This window comes from Globicephala melas, chromosome 8 (genome assembly GCF_963455315.2).
Source record: "Globicephala melas chromosome 8, mGloMel1.2, whole genome shotgun sequence".
Lineage (NCBI taxonomy): Eukaryota > Metazoa > Chordata > Mammalia > Artiodactyla > Delphinidae > Globicephala > Globicephala melas.
The window spans coordinates 38,239,324-38,255,321 of record NC_083321.1 but is presented as its reverse complement, the minus strand read 5'-3'; the positions used below and the strand labels follow the sequence as shown (position 1 = coordinate 38,255,321).

The following is a 15,998-nucleotide window of genomic DNA, read 5'->3' as shown; positions in this document are numbered from 1 at the left end:
CCCAGCCCCAGGGAATGGATGGTGATTGGTTCAAGCAGCCATGCAATTGCACACTTCTTTGTCAGTGATTGGTTTAAGAGTGGCCATACAACCCAATTCTGGCCAATGAGATGTCAGGAATGTCTGTAGAAGATGATCTCCTGCATAAAGAAGAGGCTTGTGGGCAGCATGCCCCCTTTTTCCTTGCCTAGTTGATGCCTGGAGCTGGGCAGCCATCTTGTAACCATAAGAGAAGATATGGTGGACACACAGAGTATGGCATAGAAAGATGTGGAGAAGCTGGGTTCCTGATGCCATTACTAAGCCACCACACCAACTAAAAAAGGTGGCCTCCAGATTTCTTGTTAAATGAGACTGTACACGTTGACGTTCTTCAAGCTTGATTAGTGGATAGTCTCAGTGCGAGGTCTTCGCACTGTTACAGGAGGTACAAGGCAGTCACTCGTGGGGGCACTGGAAACAACCAACACCCTGTCCAGGAGGTCTTCAAAATGCTTGCCTCTGTCCTCCTTGAAATAATTTTGAAAAACTCTGTACTCCTGCGTACATTTTTAAGTGACATCCAAAATGTTATTTCGTAAGTTTAAGTACGTTCATTTTTTTTGCAATAGAAAGTAGAAATGATAAACGTTTTATAAGATGAAATAAGACAGTGAATAACCATAATTGAAATAAGTATTTTATGACACGACTTAAATAGATTTTGGCTGCTTTACTGAATAATATACACCGACTTAGATAAGAAATTAGGTAAAAGTTTTATATATGGCTTTTTCCAGTGTATGGTGGTCTGGGAAAACATTCTATATTTAAAAAAAAATTCTAAATAACCTATACTGCTTTGGTTGTTCTGAATTCAGAGCATCACAGAGAAATAATACTTAAAGGAAGACAAGAAGCCCTACAGGTTAGATGCCTTACTTAATCACTAAATGAGGCTTACCTTAAACTAAACTCCAGTTTGAAGGCCACTGCTTTAACGGCTCCCCTCTCTCATCTGCCCTGTACACTTCCGGCAAGTCGGCCAACTCAGGACAGGGACTGTGGCTTCTCCTCATGTCCGTTCCCCTTCCCATCCTCCTTCATGCTCCCCTGCCCAGGGGTGCAGGCCACAGATGGAAACCAGCAAATACCGGATAAGTGCCTATGGAGGAGCTGACCTGCTCTCTGGGGCGGAGACGGCGATCTGCACTGAGCTGGAGAGGTTTGGGATCCAGGTGCTGCCCCACACAGGAGGGCCTGCTGCACAGCCAGCAGGACAGAGTCCCCAGCCATATTCTATCCAGTCTCCCACATTCTGGGAATATACTAGCTGCCCAGGGCTCTGCCACTCTGCACTCTGCACCCTGTCTATGCTCTAATTTCATCCTCCACTGCCCTACGAAGCAGGCAAGGCAGGGCTTATGATGCTCATTTCACAGGTAGAGAAAGTGAGACCCAGAAGGGCTGGGTGACTTGTCCCAAGTCCCACAGCTGGTGCGTGGCATAGCAGAAATGCTAGCAAAGACCCAGGTCTACCTTCTCTGCAGGAAGGGTATTTTCCCCTCTGTTGTTTTGTTCATTACAGCCGGGTGAGTATATTCTGGCTGGAGGGCTCACAAGGCATCCCTCCCATCTCTAGCATCTGTGCTGCTTTGGAAGGGGTGTTGGGATGGAAGGCGGGAGGCGGACTTGTCACCTGCCAGTTATGTGGCAGTATGCATTCTGGTCCTGCTCATCTGAGGGCTTTGATAGCCAGGAGGAGGCCCAAGGCAAGCAGTTATCACAGAGATTACTGCTGAAGCCAGGATGCAGGGACATTGGGAGTGGGAGGGTGAGGCAGTGTGTGTGTTGGTGGGGGTGAGGATCCCATCCCCCTGCCATCCAGCTGCAGGAGCCAGGGCTGGCAGGAGTGGAATCTGGGCATAGTCTGATTCCAGCTCAGAGGGATTGGACCTCAAATATTCAAGCCAAATGTCCAGCACCCTCCACCACCCCTTCACCCAGGCAGTCACTGAGCCTTGCCGATCCTTCCATTCTTCCTTAGTGAGATGGCTGCTTCATGTCCTCCTCATCTGCACCCCCAACTGCTGACACACCACTTTTGGCTGCAGTTATCTCTCGCCTAGACTACTGCAATCAATCCCAAGTGCTGCTTCTACCTCCAGCCTCTCCCTGCTTCCACCCTGCCCTCAAGTTCTCACCTAAAAGTGCTGTGCTGATTACATCTCTTCTCTTCCAAACTGCCTAGAAAATTCAACCCAAACACTCAGCCTGGCATGTGAAGCCTTCCTGCAGATGCCCCCAGTTTCCAAATCTCAGCCTCCATCACTCCCACGTGTTTCATGCTTCAGCCCCGCCGCGCTGCTGCACCACTCCCACCCTGCCTGCTTCCCCTCCCACCACTCCCCACTCGCCCACGGTACCTTTCTCACGACTCCCTGCTGGCCCTCCCTCTCTGGAACTCCTCTGCCTGTCAGAACCCTAGTCATCCTTCCAGATCCTGCTCAGAAGTCCCCTCAGCCATGAAGCTTGCCCAACTCTGCCTTCCTTTATCCTCCCATAGTACTTACTTGTGACGTTATTTCATTTATTCTCTTAAGGAGTCCCTAAGGGTCTGTGGAGCTTTCTCAGGTGCCTTGCACTGTGCATACAAAGATGAATAACATGCAGATTCCAACTCTGAGGCCTTTCTGACTTAGGCGGGAGACAGTTTGCAAACAGATATAGATGTTAACATACAGTATGACCTATGCTGTGGCAGAGGTGTGAAGAATATGCTGTGAGGTCCAGAGGCAAGGTGGGCATGGGGAGAAAGCCCATAGGAATGAGGCTAGAGAGAGGGAGGGCCGACTGTGAGGAACCTGGATGCCAGGCTGAGGACTTAGGACCTTGTAAACAACTGGGAACCAAGGAAAGATCTTAAGCAAGAGTGATTTTTTTCCCTCCAAGAAGGTAATCCCAGCAGCTTGTGGGAGAGGCTGGGCATATCCACTCTAATAGGCTCTAGGATCATTTCACCAGGCCTTGGTGTGCAGGTCTGGGTCCCCTCCACCCTGCTGCACTGAGAGCAGGGCCTGGTCCTCACTGTCCAGTGCCTGGCACAGAGAGCCTGGCACACAGATGTTGGGTAAACAGTTGCTGGATTTATTAGCAAATGAAACGATATTGGCTCATGGAATGCAGCTGAGCTGGGGTCTCCCTGGGCCTTTTAGGAAGCACCCTTGAGTAGATCCACTCTCCTGGGTCCTCTGAGAGTCACTCACCCATCAGACAGGATGCCCTCCGCGATCTCACACACCAGGACGAAGAGCAGCATGAAGGTCAGGATCCAGCGCAGGTTGTGCCCAGGGAAGTGGAGCCATGTGCTGTGGTGGATGTGCACCTTGGAGCTCTGACTGCCCCATCCTGCAAGGAGAGACAGGAAGAGGTGGGAAGCCTGGCTCTCCTGGAGGAGGTTTCGTGAACCCCAGGAGGGTGCTTAGGCATTGGGTCCATGGTGGGGATGAGGTGTGTCCCCATGACAATGCCCCAGTCTGGTACACGTGAACTAAATGTCCTTGCATGAAACTCCGGACCCACAGAGGCCCACATGTGCAGGCACCCATTTTATATGCCAACTTCTTGTGTGACAAATAACCGCGTAAATAAACGTTTGGTGGAGAGCAACAGTGTAAATGCTGGTACAGTTTTTGATACACATGTGAACATAAGCTTCCTTCCTATTTCTAGTTGTCTTTGTCAACAACTAGCAACTTTTTGCTTCTGCAGCATCTTCCTCTTTTTAATTTTGTAGCAATTTTTCCTTTCTTCTCAAAAGCTGTATATGAATCTTAAGATTTGCTTTTTTCTTAATTAGAGCAAATTAACACGTTTTGGGGGAGGCAGGGAACACCCTATGAGTTGACAGAGCTAGCTAGCTTGAGAAATTCGAGGTCTTGGAGAGAGATAAAGGGGACCCTAGGAAAGAGGCACACACAACTGTCTGGGCGGTGACGCTCAACTCTGCGGAGGGCTTTCAAACAGGGGCGCTGGTGGCCTCCGTCCGGGTCGCTGCTAAGTCGGATCGGCTCTGCCCCGAGCCCGAGAAATTGCGCTCCGGAGACGCGCGTGCCGCGGTGTGGTTAGCTGGGGAAGCGGAGCCTCTTCTCGATCAGGGCGAGCGGAACCCCAGGATTGCCGGAGGCTACTGACCACTGTCAGGTTCAGCCCCTGGGAAGCACAGGGTTCGCAGGGCCTCCACCCAGCCTCTGAGGCGCAGGCTGCACTCCTCCCTGGGCCCAGCTGAGGCTGACGAGAAGGGTGCCTTGGGGGAGGGGTGGCCCGGCTCCCTACACAGCGCCTCTGAGGTTACAGCCCGACCCCCTCCCGACCTATCCAGCGCGTACAGAGACCCCTGCTTTCCCCTTTCTCCACCCCAGCTCTGGCCCTGCGGTGGCAAAACTTGGGGGTCCCCTGGGTCAGGAGCCTCCGTTGTGGTGCGTGCGGTTTCAGGGACACCCCGGGAGTGAGGGCTGTGCGGGTGTGTGAGCGCCGGCACCGCGGGGCATAACACAGGGCAGGGGAACCCAAGGGGGAGGCGAGCGGCGGTCGCCTGGCTGCAAGGGGACGCGGAGCGCTGCGGCGCGCAGCGCCTCCTTCTCCTCCCTCCCGACCACCGTCCTCCCCTCCTCCGCTGGTCGCCCCGCGCGCTCACCGATGAAGAGAATGGGGAAGGTGATGAAGAGCAGGAAGACGTGCGGCACCACGTTGAGCGCGTCCACGAAGCAACCGTTGTTGAGGACGCCCTGGTCCACCCGGTAGGCGGCCGAGTGGTTCTCGCTGCCGCAGAAGGCCAGGGGCATGGCGGCGCGGGCTCGGGCTCGGGCTCCAACTGCGGCTGGCTGCACGCTTCTCCCGCGCTCTGTCCCCTGTAGCTCCGCCGCCCGGCCCGGCCGTCAGGCCCCAGCCCCCACCCCGCAGGCCCCGCCCCGTTGGCGCTCCGGCTCTCCCACCCCGCCCAGCTCCTCTACCTGCGGGGCCTGAGGGGTGGCGGGGAGCCCGACCCGCCGGGCCGCGCTGGGGCCGAGTTCCAGCTGTGGCGGCCCGCACGATGCGCTGGGGGCCGCCTTGTGAGTGCCCCGCTGCGCGCGTGCGCTGGGGAAGCGGGGACGACAGGCTGGGTGGGTGGGCATGCTCGAGTCTGGATGGGAGGGTGAGGGGTGCAGAAGAGAGGAGGAGGGTCCTCGTGGCTCGGGAGTGGGCGCGGTCAGAGTCTCGAGTGTGACCTCCCTGCCCGGGGTCTGAGGTGTGAGCTCACCTGGGCCTGGCTCTCGTGGGTATAGTTAGAGCGGAGGGTCCTGGTGGGGCAGTGTGGGACAAGCCCCATCCCATATGAATAGGAAAAGCATTCAAAAACATTACCTAGGGGGGAGCTTCGAAGGTTTTCGAAAGTGGTTCCAGGCGGGGGACGTTCATAGGTGCTTTACAGCGTATCCCTCGCTTTCACAAATGGAATCTTCCAATACTCCTGCTAAGTACAGGTTAATTGCTCTCATTTTTCTGGTGAGGAAACTAAGGCTCCAGGAGGTTACATGACTGACCCAAGGTCTCACTGCCAACAAGTAGGGAAGCATAACTTGAACTCAGCTCATCGAATTTCAGCCCGCACTCCCCAGCCCCCATCTACCTCAGGCATGCGTCTATTACATGACTGACACCTCCAGCGACTGGCAGGTGAATGGATAGACTAGATCATGGCCCAAGGTTGAAAAAGAGGTGCTTGTGGAATTGTATCTAGTGAAGGCAACGGAAGGCAGCCAAGAGGGGTGGAAAGAGATAATGTCACCCTAGGCTGTATCCTTAACCTGACACAGACAGGCTTAAGGAGTTCAAGAACCTGGTGAAATCGTAAAGACAATATTATGCCTTCCTATACTTTTTGGAGAAATTCTTACAGGTCTGTGACCAAAAAAGTTTACATCCTATGAAGAAAGAAGACAAAAGGGGATTTGGGATTAGATTTTAGAAGAAATTTCTGAGTTAGGGATATGGAGCGTAAATGCATCTGTTCTCAGGAGGAGCTAGGGGGTCATCAAGGAAGCTCTCTTCAGCCCTTTTCCCTATGAGCTTCTCTGAGCCTGTTCTGAGGCTGCTTTGAGGCTCGAAGCCTTTACAAGACGCTGTCAGGCAAGGATTCAGCTTTGCCTTAGGACTTGAGAGAGGCCAGGGCAGAACCAGGAACCAGAGCAGAGGGCAGGTGGGGCTGAGTGAAGAGCTTGGGGAGGGCAGGAGCTCAGGGTTCAAAGTCCTCAGACAGTCTTCGACTTTTTGGGTATCTCTCTGAGGGCAAAAGATGTTTCCTGCAGTATCAGCCAAAATAGTGAAAACTTGGTGGCCGTAAATACCCTGTACCGGTGGCAGGAGTTAATTAATCTGGGTGAATGCAGCCACTGAAAAAGTGATTGCTGAGTCTATGTAGTCAAGTGGGAAAAGCTTATGAGACAATGTCAGGTGAAAAAGGAAGAAACAAAATCGTGTGTTTCCTTTGATTACAGCCATATTAAATATGTATGTTTGAATGCAAGCCCGCGGGGGAAGCTCAGACTTGGAAATGGCTGTTACATTAGGGTGGTGGGTAGTATACATTAGCTACCGTTGCTGTGTTTATAATTATTGTTATTTCCATTCTCTTTCTGTAAGAACGAAGCAACTGAGGTTCAAAGAGATGAGATGGGGAATTCCCTGATGGTCCGGTGGTTAGGGCTCTGCACTTTCACTGCTGCCGAGGGCACAGGTTTGATCCCTGGTTGGGGAACTAAGATCCCACGAGCCTCGAACACGGCAAAAAACAAAACAAAACAAACTAAACAAACAAACAGATGAGATGATGTGCCCTTGGCCACCTAACAAAATTGCTTTTAGGTTTTTGTTTTTGGCTCCAAGGTTTTTTTTCAAACTTTCTTTGCCATTTTGTTTTTGTAGTTATAATTTTAGTTTTTCACACTTTCAGCAGTGCCGTTTTTCCTTTCAGTGGTAGATATGTATATATTTTAAGTCCTCAGTCCTGGCTCTACCACTACTAGTTGTGTCATGTAGGACAAGTTACCATTCTGTGCTTCAATTTCCTCTTTTCTAAATGGGGAAGATAATAATACAGACCCCAGAGGATTAAAATGAGGTCACGGGTATAAATGTGCTATGTAAGCCTGGAAGATGGTCCCGGCTACCTCATCCTCTGGGTGCCCACCCATGGGACCCCATCAATCAATCATGGTTATCTAGTGGTCTTTCCCTTCCTTGACACTCAGGACACAGTGCCTGGCACATACCACACACTTGCCTCTTCTGGGCCATTTGAAATAAACAAAAAGCCTGGTCCAACCCAAGCTGGACCCAGGTGTAAAGGACAATTAAGGGGTCATCACCTGGGACTAAGAGGAGGCTGGAGGAGGGCACCACGTTTGCCATCTCTAGCACAAACCTACTGCGTGACTATGGGCAAATTCCACCCTTTCCTACACCTAGCTTTCCAATGAGGATACCCATCACACTGCCCATCATGTGGGTGTTATCTCGAAAAGTGTGGAGTCAGGTGCATAAAGAGGCATGAAATGACTCCTGCTGTAACATGGATTGTGATCTTGGAAACACCCAAATGCTCATCAATAGAGGGCTGGTTAAAATAAAACTAACACACGAACAAACAACATGATAATTCCATGATGTGGAGTACTGTGAGGCAAATACAGAGAGTAAAGTAGGGTTATGTACACAGACACTGAAAGATGTCCAAGGCATAGATGTAGAGCAGGCAGTGAAGCATGAAACCATTTTATTTCTGCAACAGAAACAGACGCAGAGCTACAACGTCTCTGTGGGGAGGGCTGGGTCTCAGTAACACTTTCCCACACCCAGAGTTTCTTGCTGGCTTCTGCTGCAGGGGGATGGAAGATGGATTCGCACGGGGAGCAGGCTTGGAGCAAGGGTATTCCCCTTTGAAAACTCTCAGCCTTCCTCATAGCAGAATGGAAAACCTGGGAAGGATTTCATGGACCTGGATTGTTGCGCTCCCGGACCCACTAGGTGAGTGTGGCCGCAGGCAGGACCCGTCCCCTCCTTTGTGCATGGAAAGGAAAGCTTGGCACAAGGCTTCAAAAAAGTCCCTTCTAGTTCTGATGTTGTTCAGGCATCAGTGCCCTGTCTCAGGTGTGTCAGAGACCATGACAGAGAGGGTCATCAAGATGATAATGGTGACATAATAGAGAGGGGTGATATTTCAAGAAATTAACCCTTTCAATAGCCCCAATCAATAGTGAAATGGTTAAAAACAAACAAAACCAAAAATGATATTATACATACTATGCAGGAAGTACAGAGAATAGAGTAGGGCGATCTGTACTGACTTGGAAAGATGCCTTCTCCCCGCATCCCCTCCCCAGCTCTCCCTTCAGGCAGATGACTGTGCAGCAAATTCCAGGTGGAGAACAGACAACTGGTGTATCAAAAAGAGAGTTCTTGAGATCAGGAGACTGTGCTCAGCCTCCCTACCTGCCTGATGTGCGCACGTGTGTGTGTGTGTGTGTGTGTGTGTGTGTGTGTGTGTGTGTTGGGAGGGCAGGGGAGGTGGATAGCCAGCAAGGGAAAGGCTAGGTGTCAGTTGTGCCAGAAAATCCTTACAAGGGCTATTTTGAAGAAAGATTCCCTTGCCCCGGAGCAGGGCCACCAGACGGACAGAAGAGACAGGGGATCCTCCGCCACACTTGCCTGGAGGAATGATGCAGGAGCAAGATAAATCCTCCCTAGTCTCTTGGCATTACCTACCTGGGGAGGTGCGGAAGGAACTCCCAGAAAGTCCAGTGTTAACGTTTTCTGCCAGCCTGGAAGGGATGGAGGTTTGAAATAGAAACTAAATCAAGTTCTTGTTCTTGCCCACTTAAGCTTTGGTCCAAGATCACCCTCACTACAGTAACACAGGCCAGAGGACGACTCCACGCATGGCCTGGTTTCTCTTTGAGGCCAAGCCCGTCTCCTCATTTTATCCCCAAAACATCCAGCTCCCCAGGGCATTGATTAAAAATGGAGGGCTTCCCTGGTGGCACAGTGGTTGAGAGTCCGCCTGGCCGATGCAGGGGACACGGGTTCGTGCCCCGGTCCGGGAGGATCCCACATGCCGCGGAGCAGCTGGGCCCCGTGAGCCATGACCTCTGAGCCTGCGCGTCCGGAGCCTGCGCTTCCGGAGCCTCTGCTCCGCAACGGGAGAGGCCACAACAGTGAGAGGCCCGCGTACCGCAAAAAAAAAAAAAAAAAAAAAAAAGGAGGCTTTACTGAACTCTTCATGGGGCGGCGGGAAAGACGTAATTTGCACAGCTCACAACAGAAACCCAGTAAACCCCTTATTTCTCCCCCAGCCCCAGCAGTCTCCTCTGCTGTGTGTTTTCTTGTATCTCCTGTTCCTTCTTCCACACAGCCTCTTCTTGTAAACATGCCCCTCGGTCCTCAGAGCAACTCAGCGTTTGTCTCCGGCCTGTACACCCACTCAGGGTTTCTCAAGCACGCCTTGTTTCCCTTCCCGAGCTGCTGACTGACCTCAAACCTGCTTTCTTCCTGGAGAGATTATTGGGAGAGAGAATAAGATTTTCTCTCTTTTGTTTTACCAACATTTGTTGAGTTCTTAGTGTATGCCTCACACTTTACCTGTTTTAAACCTCAGAGGAACGGCCTAGTAGTTACTAATATCAGAGAAAACTGAGGCTCAGAGGAGTTAAGTTCTTTTCCCAAGATCACACAGCTGGGAACCAGTAGAGAAAGGACTCAAACCCGGTCAGGCCCTGCTTCAAAGCCTGCACCGTTGGTCACTCCTTAAAGGGATGCTGAGGGTACTGAGGATTTTACCGCTTCTCAGTCTTCATCTCCTGAGGAGGGAGTGCAGGCCCCAAAGAACAGACTTTTGGGGAAAACTGCACATCTGTGCATTATGCCTCTTCTCTGTGTTAGAAGCCAAAGGAAATACCCAGTCATGGCGTCAGTCACTGGCATTAACTGGGGAGCCAGATAGGAAGACCTGAGTGTGAGGGGGTCCTGCTGAGTGGGGCCTCACCTGTGGGTGAAGTAGGCTCACAAATGACCTGGCAGTGATTTGCTTTGGAGACAACTTCCATTAGGGATGGAGGGGAATGATTGCATGTGAGCTGCACAGGGATCCCATAAGGTGCGCTGGCCTGCCCCTCTCCCCACCCGAGGCCGCACTGCAGCAGGATCGCCCTCTGGGCTCAACCAAGAAGGATGCCTCTTTCTGGCACAGCCTGGCCCCTGACAGGTGCCTCTGGCAGGTGCAGCACGGCCTCAGCTCTCTGGGCCTGGAGGGCCCTTCCAGAGCGGGAGCTGAGGCCAGGCAGGGGAGGAGGGGGGAGTGCAGCTGGACCACCTGTCTTCCCTTCAGCTTCTTCCCTCCCCCAACCCCAGAGGGACCTGAGCTCCTGTCGCCTGAGGAGAGGCTCCTGGACCCAACTCTATGCTCGGGAAGTTCAGGTCCCAGCTCTACCCCAACCAGCCATGTGACCTTGGGCAAGTCAGCCTCTCTGATCCTGGATCAGATGTGTGAGAAAGCCTGGCAAACAAGACCTCATATCAAGCTTTTCAATTCTCAAATCAGCTGAGGGCTTCTTATCCAAAGATAAGACACTGATCAAGACACTGATCCTCCCCCTGCTAGTTTTATTAAATGTAATTGACATAGAACATTGTATAAATTTAAGATGTATGACATAGTGATTAAATATATGTATATGATTATCCTTGTGTTTAGTTAACATCCATCTCCTTACATAGTTATAATATTTTTTCTTGTGATGAGAATTTTTAAGATCTACTCTCTTAGCCACTTTAAAATATACAGTTCAGTATTGTTCACATGTACAGTCGCCTTGCTATACATTACATCCCCAGAACTTATGTATCTTATAACTGGAGGTTTGTACCTTTTGACCACCTTCATCCATTTTCCCTATCCCGCATCCCCACCCTCCATCTCTGGTAACCACCAATCTGCTCTGTTTCTGTGAGTTCAGCTTTTTTAGATTCCACACATAAGTGAGGTCATACAGTATCTGTCTTTCTCTGACGTATTTAACTTAGCATAATGTCCACAAGATTCATCCATTTTGTTGTGGAGGGCAGGATTCCTTCTTTTTACGGCTAATATTCCATTATCCATTTTCTTTATCCATTCATGCATCGATGGACACTTAGGTTGTTTTCCATGTCTTGCCTATTATAAATAATGCTGCAACGCTTACTGATTTTTAATAATTGATTGAGTTCCTACCTAAAACTTAAGTGGGCAAGGACAAAGTGCCAAACCCCTTATAGCATTATCTAGCTTGATCATCATCGCCCTTTAAAGCAGGTGATAGAATCATCATTACACAGGTGAGCATAAGGCAGAGAGGGAAAGTCACTGGCCCAAGGACACCCAGCAAAGTAGGTAGCAGAGCTCAGGTTGGAACATCCTGCTGAGAAACAGGGGTGGGCTGGGGTAAGGGTGGAATAAATGAGGAAGGCCAAAAGGGGCGTGGGAGCTTTCCAGTTGGAAGGAGGTGCGAGGAGGTAATGGGAACTTGTTTGGACATGGTGTCTGCAGAGCAAGACCACCGTCCTTATTTATACTTGGCCGCTTGTGTGTGGACCTGTATGTAAGTACACAGCCTATTTCTTGGTGCACTGGTGAAAACTTGGTGTATAGATGGAGGTAAGTGTGGGCGTGCCTGCCACTGTGATTCTTTTTTTTTTTTAATTTAATTAAGTAATTAATTTGGCTGTGTAGGGTCTTCGTTGCTGTGCGCAGGCTTTCTCTAGTTGGGGCGAGCAGAGGCTACTCTTCGTAGCGATGCGTGGGCTTCTCATTGCGGTGGCTTCTCTCGTTGTGGAGCATGGGCTCTAGGCGCACAGGCTTAGTTGCTCCGTGGCATGTGGGATCTTCCTGGACCAGGGCTCGAACCCATGTCCCCTGCACTGGCAGACAGATTCTTTAACCACTGTGCCACCAGGGAAGTCCTGCCGTTGTGATTCTGTTGGGGAGGAGGGAAGAAGACCCTTCTCTCTGGTGCTTGGGCAAAGGATGACCTCTTCACTCAGGCAAGCAGAGACCTGAAAGGGAGGGAGGGAAGGAGTTGGGGGTGAGAGAGACAGAGGTGTTGAGACAGGCCCACAGCCACTACCTAATGTTTACCTGCTCGAAGGAAACATTGCCGAAGTGCTCCCCCCTCATGCCCTGTACAGAGTCAAAATCTATTTTTAGCTAAAAATAGGACATTAAAAATTCAAATTGGTGAATATATTTAATTTTAAGCTTTCTGAATAGCCAATGTGCCCTTGAGAAGACAGTCATTTAATGATGTGGGTGCTCTGGGGCTTGAGCAAAGGACAGATCCTGGAGAAGTTTTTTTCCCCCCGTGTATTTATTTACTTACTTTTAATTTTATATTGGAGTATAGTTGATTAAAAATGTTGTGTTAGTTTCAGGTGTACAGCAAAGTGATTCAGTTATACATATACATGTATCTGTTCTTTTTAAAATTCTTTTCCCATTTAGGTTGTTACATAATATTGAGCAGAGTTCCCTGTGCTATACAGTAGGTCCTTGTTGGTTATCCATTTTATTTATGTATTCATGTACGTATGTATGTATGTATTTATTTATTTTTGGTTACCCATTTTAAATATAGCAGTGTGTACATGCCAATCCCAAACTCCCTGTCTATCCCTTCCCCCCACCCTTCCCCCCGCCCCCCCACCATAAGGAGAAGTTTTGTTAGGAAGCGTGAGCCAGGTGGTTTGGAGAGAAGCATCACCTTTTTCATTGGAGCTGGAGAATCAAATCAAATTCCTTTGCTGATCCAGCCCCCTGGTGGGAGAGGGTTGCGGGTGGGGGGGGGTAGGGGGGTGGGGGGGGAGGGTGTTGAGGTTTGCTTGCTCCCCTACTTGGGAGAAATAACTTGGCTCAGTCAATGGGTGATCCGATCTGTATTTGAGGCAATTAGCCAATTGATTACAGACATTTATTGGGTATCCACTGGGTGTAGGCTGGGCTCCCCCGTAACCCTGCAAAACTGAGTATTATTGTGTCCTTAGGAAACTAAAGCCTGGAGAGGTTGAGGGACTTGCCGTAACTCACAAGCCAGTGAGTTACATAGTCTAAAATGAAACCCAGGTTCAGCTGCGTCTGGAACTGGTGTGCTTCCCATACCAGTGGTTCTCAAAGTGAGACCCCTGGACCAATAGCATCACTTAGGAATTTGTTAGAAATGCAGATTCTCTGGCCCACCCCAGACTTACAGAATCTGAAACTCTGGGGATGGAGTTGAGAAATCTATTTTAACAAGTCCTCTGGGTGTTCTGATGCATGTAGAGTTTGGAAACCATTGCTCTCTACCGCATTGTCTCCTGATTAGGGATAACAGATTGTCCCTTCCCTCAGGGGCTTACAACCTGGTTGGGAAAACAAGATAAACATACATTTATTTTTTTAAAAAAGGTGACTGGGCTTAGAGAGTTAGCCTTCTTGAAGCTTTAGGGGAAAGGTGGCCTTGAGAGGTGGCCCAGCTTGTATAGGGGAAGAAGGAGGAGACTGTCCGGGTGGGGAGGGATATCAGTGTGTGTAAAGGTGGGGAAGCTGGGATCAGACTTTCCAGATGCAGTGAGGGGACAAATGAGTCTTGCTGGGCTGAGGTTCTCTGAGGGGAGTCACAGAGGGGGAGTCATGGAGGACAATGGCAGGCTTGATTACTAGTACTCTGGAATTTCCAGCTAGATTCTGCCCCACTGTTCATTTGACAGCCCACATTTAGGAAGCACCTGTTAGGCGTGCCCAGCACCAGCCAATGGAAGCTAAAACCGGGCTCCCTGACCCACTGACTGCTTGCTTCTCAGCTTTCAGCCCTGGGCTCAAATGGCACTTCGTTGTGTGAAACCTTCCCTGACCATCTCACGAGGGGGGCCACTTAAAGGTCCCTCCCTTTGGTCTCCCAGCACTTTGTACAGTCCTTGTCACTGCGCTTGCCACCCAGGATTGTGATGACTCATTTGCGGGTCTACCTGCCCCACTTGGGGCTGAGACTGAGTCTTATGTAGCTTTGGTTCTGGCACAGAGTAGGTGCTCAGATCTCAATATTTGTTAAACGAATGAGTAAGTAGATGAATGAACGAACACGTCAATCAGTGATAATATTTCCCCATGGACATAACAGCTGTGAACTTGCTCAACTAAGTGGAAAATTCTTGTCTATAAACTGATTCAGCTTTCTCATTGACTTACATCGTATCATGGAGGTGCACTTTCTTTGTCTGTTTCATTCACTTGTTGGCATAACTCTATTGAGCACATATTATGTGATCAGCACCTTACTGAGTGCCGGACACCCAGTGGTGAATGCAGGGCCTGCACCGAGGGAGCTTACTGTTTAATCTTCTGGGAGTTCCCAGCACCTCACTATTAAGGTTTTTGATTTTTGTTTTAATCATCACCCTTTTATAGAGTGGATTTAACCTCTTTGGGATCAGAGATACTTTTGAAAATCTGATAAAAGCTTTGGACCACTTCTCCAAAAGGAGATTAAAATTCTGGGGTTCGTAAACCTTCCCTAAATCTATTCGTGGGCCCTGAGTTAGGAACTGCAGGCCTGAGGTGGCTGTCAGGTGGGCATCTGTTGAACTGTGCTGAAGGTTTAGAGCCACATCAACCAGAATTTTGCCCATGGTCTCTGTCAAGTGAGTAATGGGGCCTGAAGAGGAGAGCCTGAGCTGACTCACTGGTCTTAGGATTGCCCTAGACCAATGAAGAGTCTGTGGCCAGAGTGGCCAGCTGTGAAGCACATAGGCAGAGAGGGAGACGCTCTGTTTCCTCTAAGGTGGCTGTCTCCATTGCTTGCCTGTGATGCTCGCTGAGAACCTCCATTTTCTGCCCACCTGTGACCAGCATGTGGACTGTGGGGAAATAAAACTTCCTTAGATTTCTCAGTGCTCCTGTAAAAAAAAAAAAATGCCCTAGCATCCTGAGATTTGGAAATGTATAAGGTATAAAGAGGAGATTTTTGCTTTCACTTTCCCTAGGACTGTTTTGCCCTTCATATATCATGAGAATTAGATCTGCGGCCATTTATCTAGATACTTGGTCTTACCCAAAAGGATAACAGAACATATCCAGCAATTTCACTTGCGGGTATATGCTCAAAACCATTGAGAGCAGAGTCTGGAAGAGATATTTGTACACCCACGTTCAGAGCAGCATTACTCACAATAGCTAAAGGGAAGCAACACAAGTGTATACCAAGAGATGAATGGATAAGCAAAAGGTGGTATTTGCATACAATGGGACATTATTCAGCCTTAAAATCACATGGTACAACGTGAATGAACCTTGAGGAAATTATACTAAGTGAAATAAACCAGTCACAAAAAGACAAATACTACATGATTCCACTTATTTGAGATAGGTAGAGTAGCCAAATTCATAGAGACAGAAAGTAGAATGGTGGTTGCCAGGGGCTGAGGGGAGAGGAGGAAATGGGGAGTTATTTTAAATTTAATGGGTACAGTGTTTCAGTTCTGCAAGATAAAAAGAGTTTTGGAGATGGTGATGGTTTATAATAACGTGAATGTACTGAATATCACTGAACTGTGCACTTAAAATGATTAAGACAGTAAATTGTATGTTATGTGTATTTTACCACAACTTAGAAAAAGTATATTAAAACTTCTCTTATCTCCCCAAGAGGACCAGATGGTTATAGCCAGGGCCAGTTCCCCAGGTTAAGCGCCTAAGGTGCCAGGGAGACTAGAGCCCTAGTTCCCTAGGTGTGTACATTCCAGAAGTTTAGAGTGAGAATCCTTTCCATCCCTTCTCAAAGAAGCAAAGTCTTTTTTTTTTTTTTTTCTAAATTCCCCTTTCTAGAGGGGAGGGAAATGGTTATCTCCCTCCTATATATAAATGGAGAAAACCCATTATTTTCCATCCCTGGCCTTAGATTGTCCTATTGCTCATG

General features: G+C 49.4%; 1 protein-coding gene across 8 annotated transcripts in view; it reads right to left on the bottom strand.

Moving 5' to 3' along the window:
- ABCC8 (ATP binding cassette subfamily C member 8) overlaps positions 1-5,069 on the bottom strand; it is a 76,187-nt gene extending 71,118 nt beyond the window's left edge. Inside the window, exons 1-2 of one of the 8 annotated variants that reach the window (XR_009564894.1) lie at positions 4,676-5,067; positions 3,246-3,387 (exon numbers count right to left, since the gene is read on the bottom strand). Coding sequence is in view for 7 of the 8 variants with exons in the window: in XM_060303454.1 (XP_060159437.1) it covers positions 3,246-3,387; positions 4,676-4,823 (290 nt within the window). In the remaining variant the exon portion in view is untranslated. Of the gene's footprint in view, positions 1-3,245; positions 3,388-4,675 lie in introns of those variants that run through there. The other 7 variants (XM_060303454.1, XM_030831511.2, XM_030831508.2 and 4 more) reach the window with 7 other exon arrangements.
- Between the last annotated feature and the right edge of the window lie 10,929 nt (positions 5,070-15,998).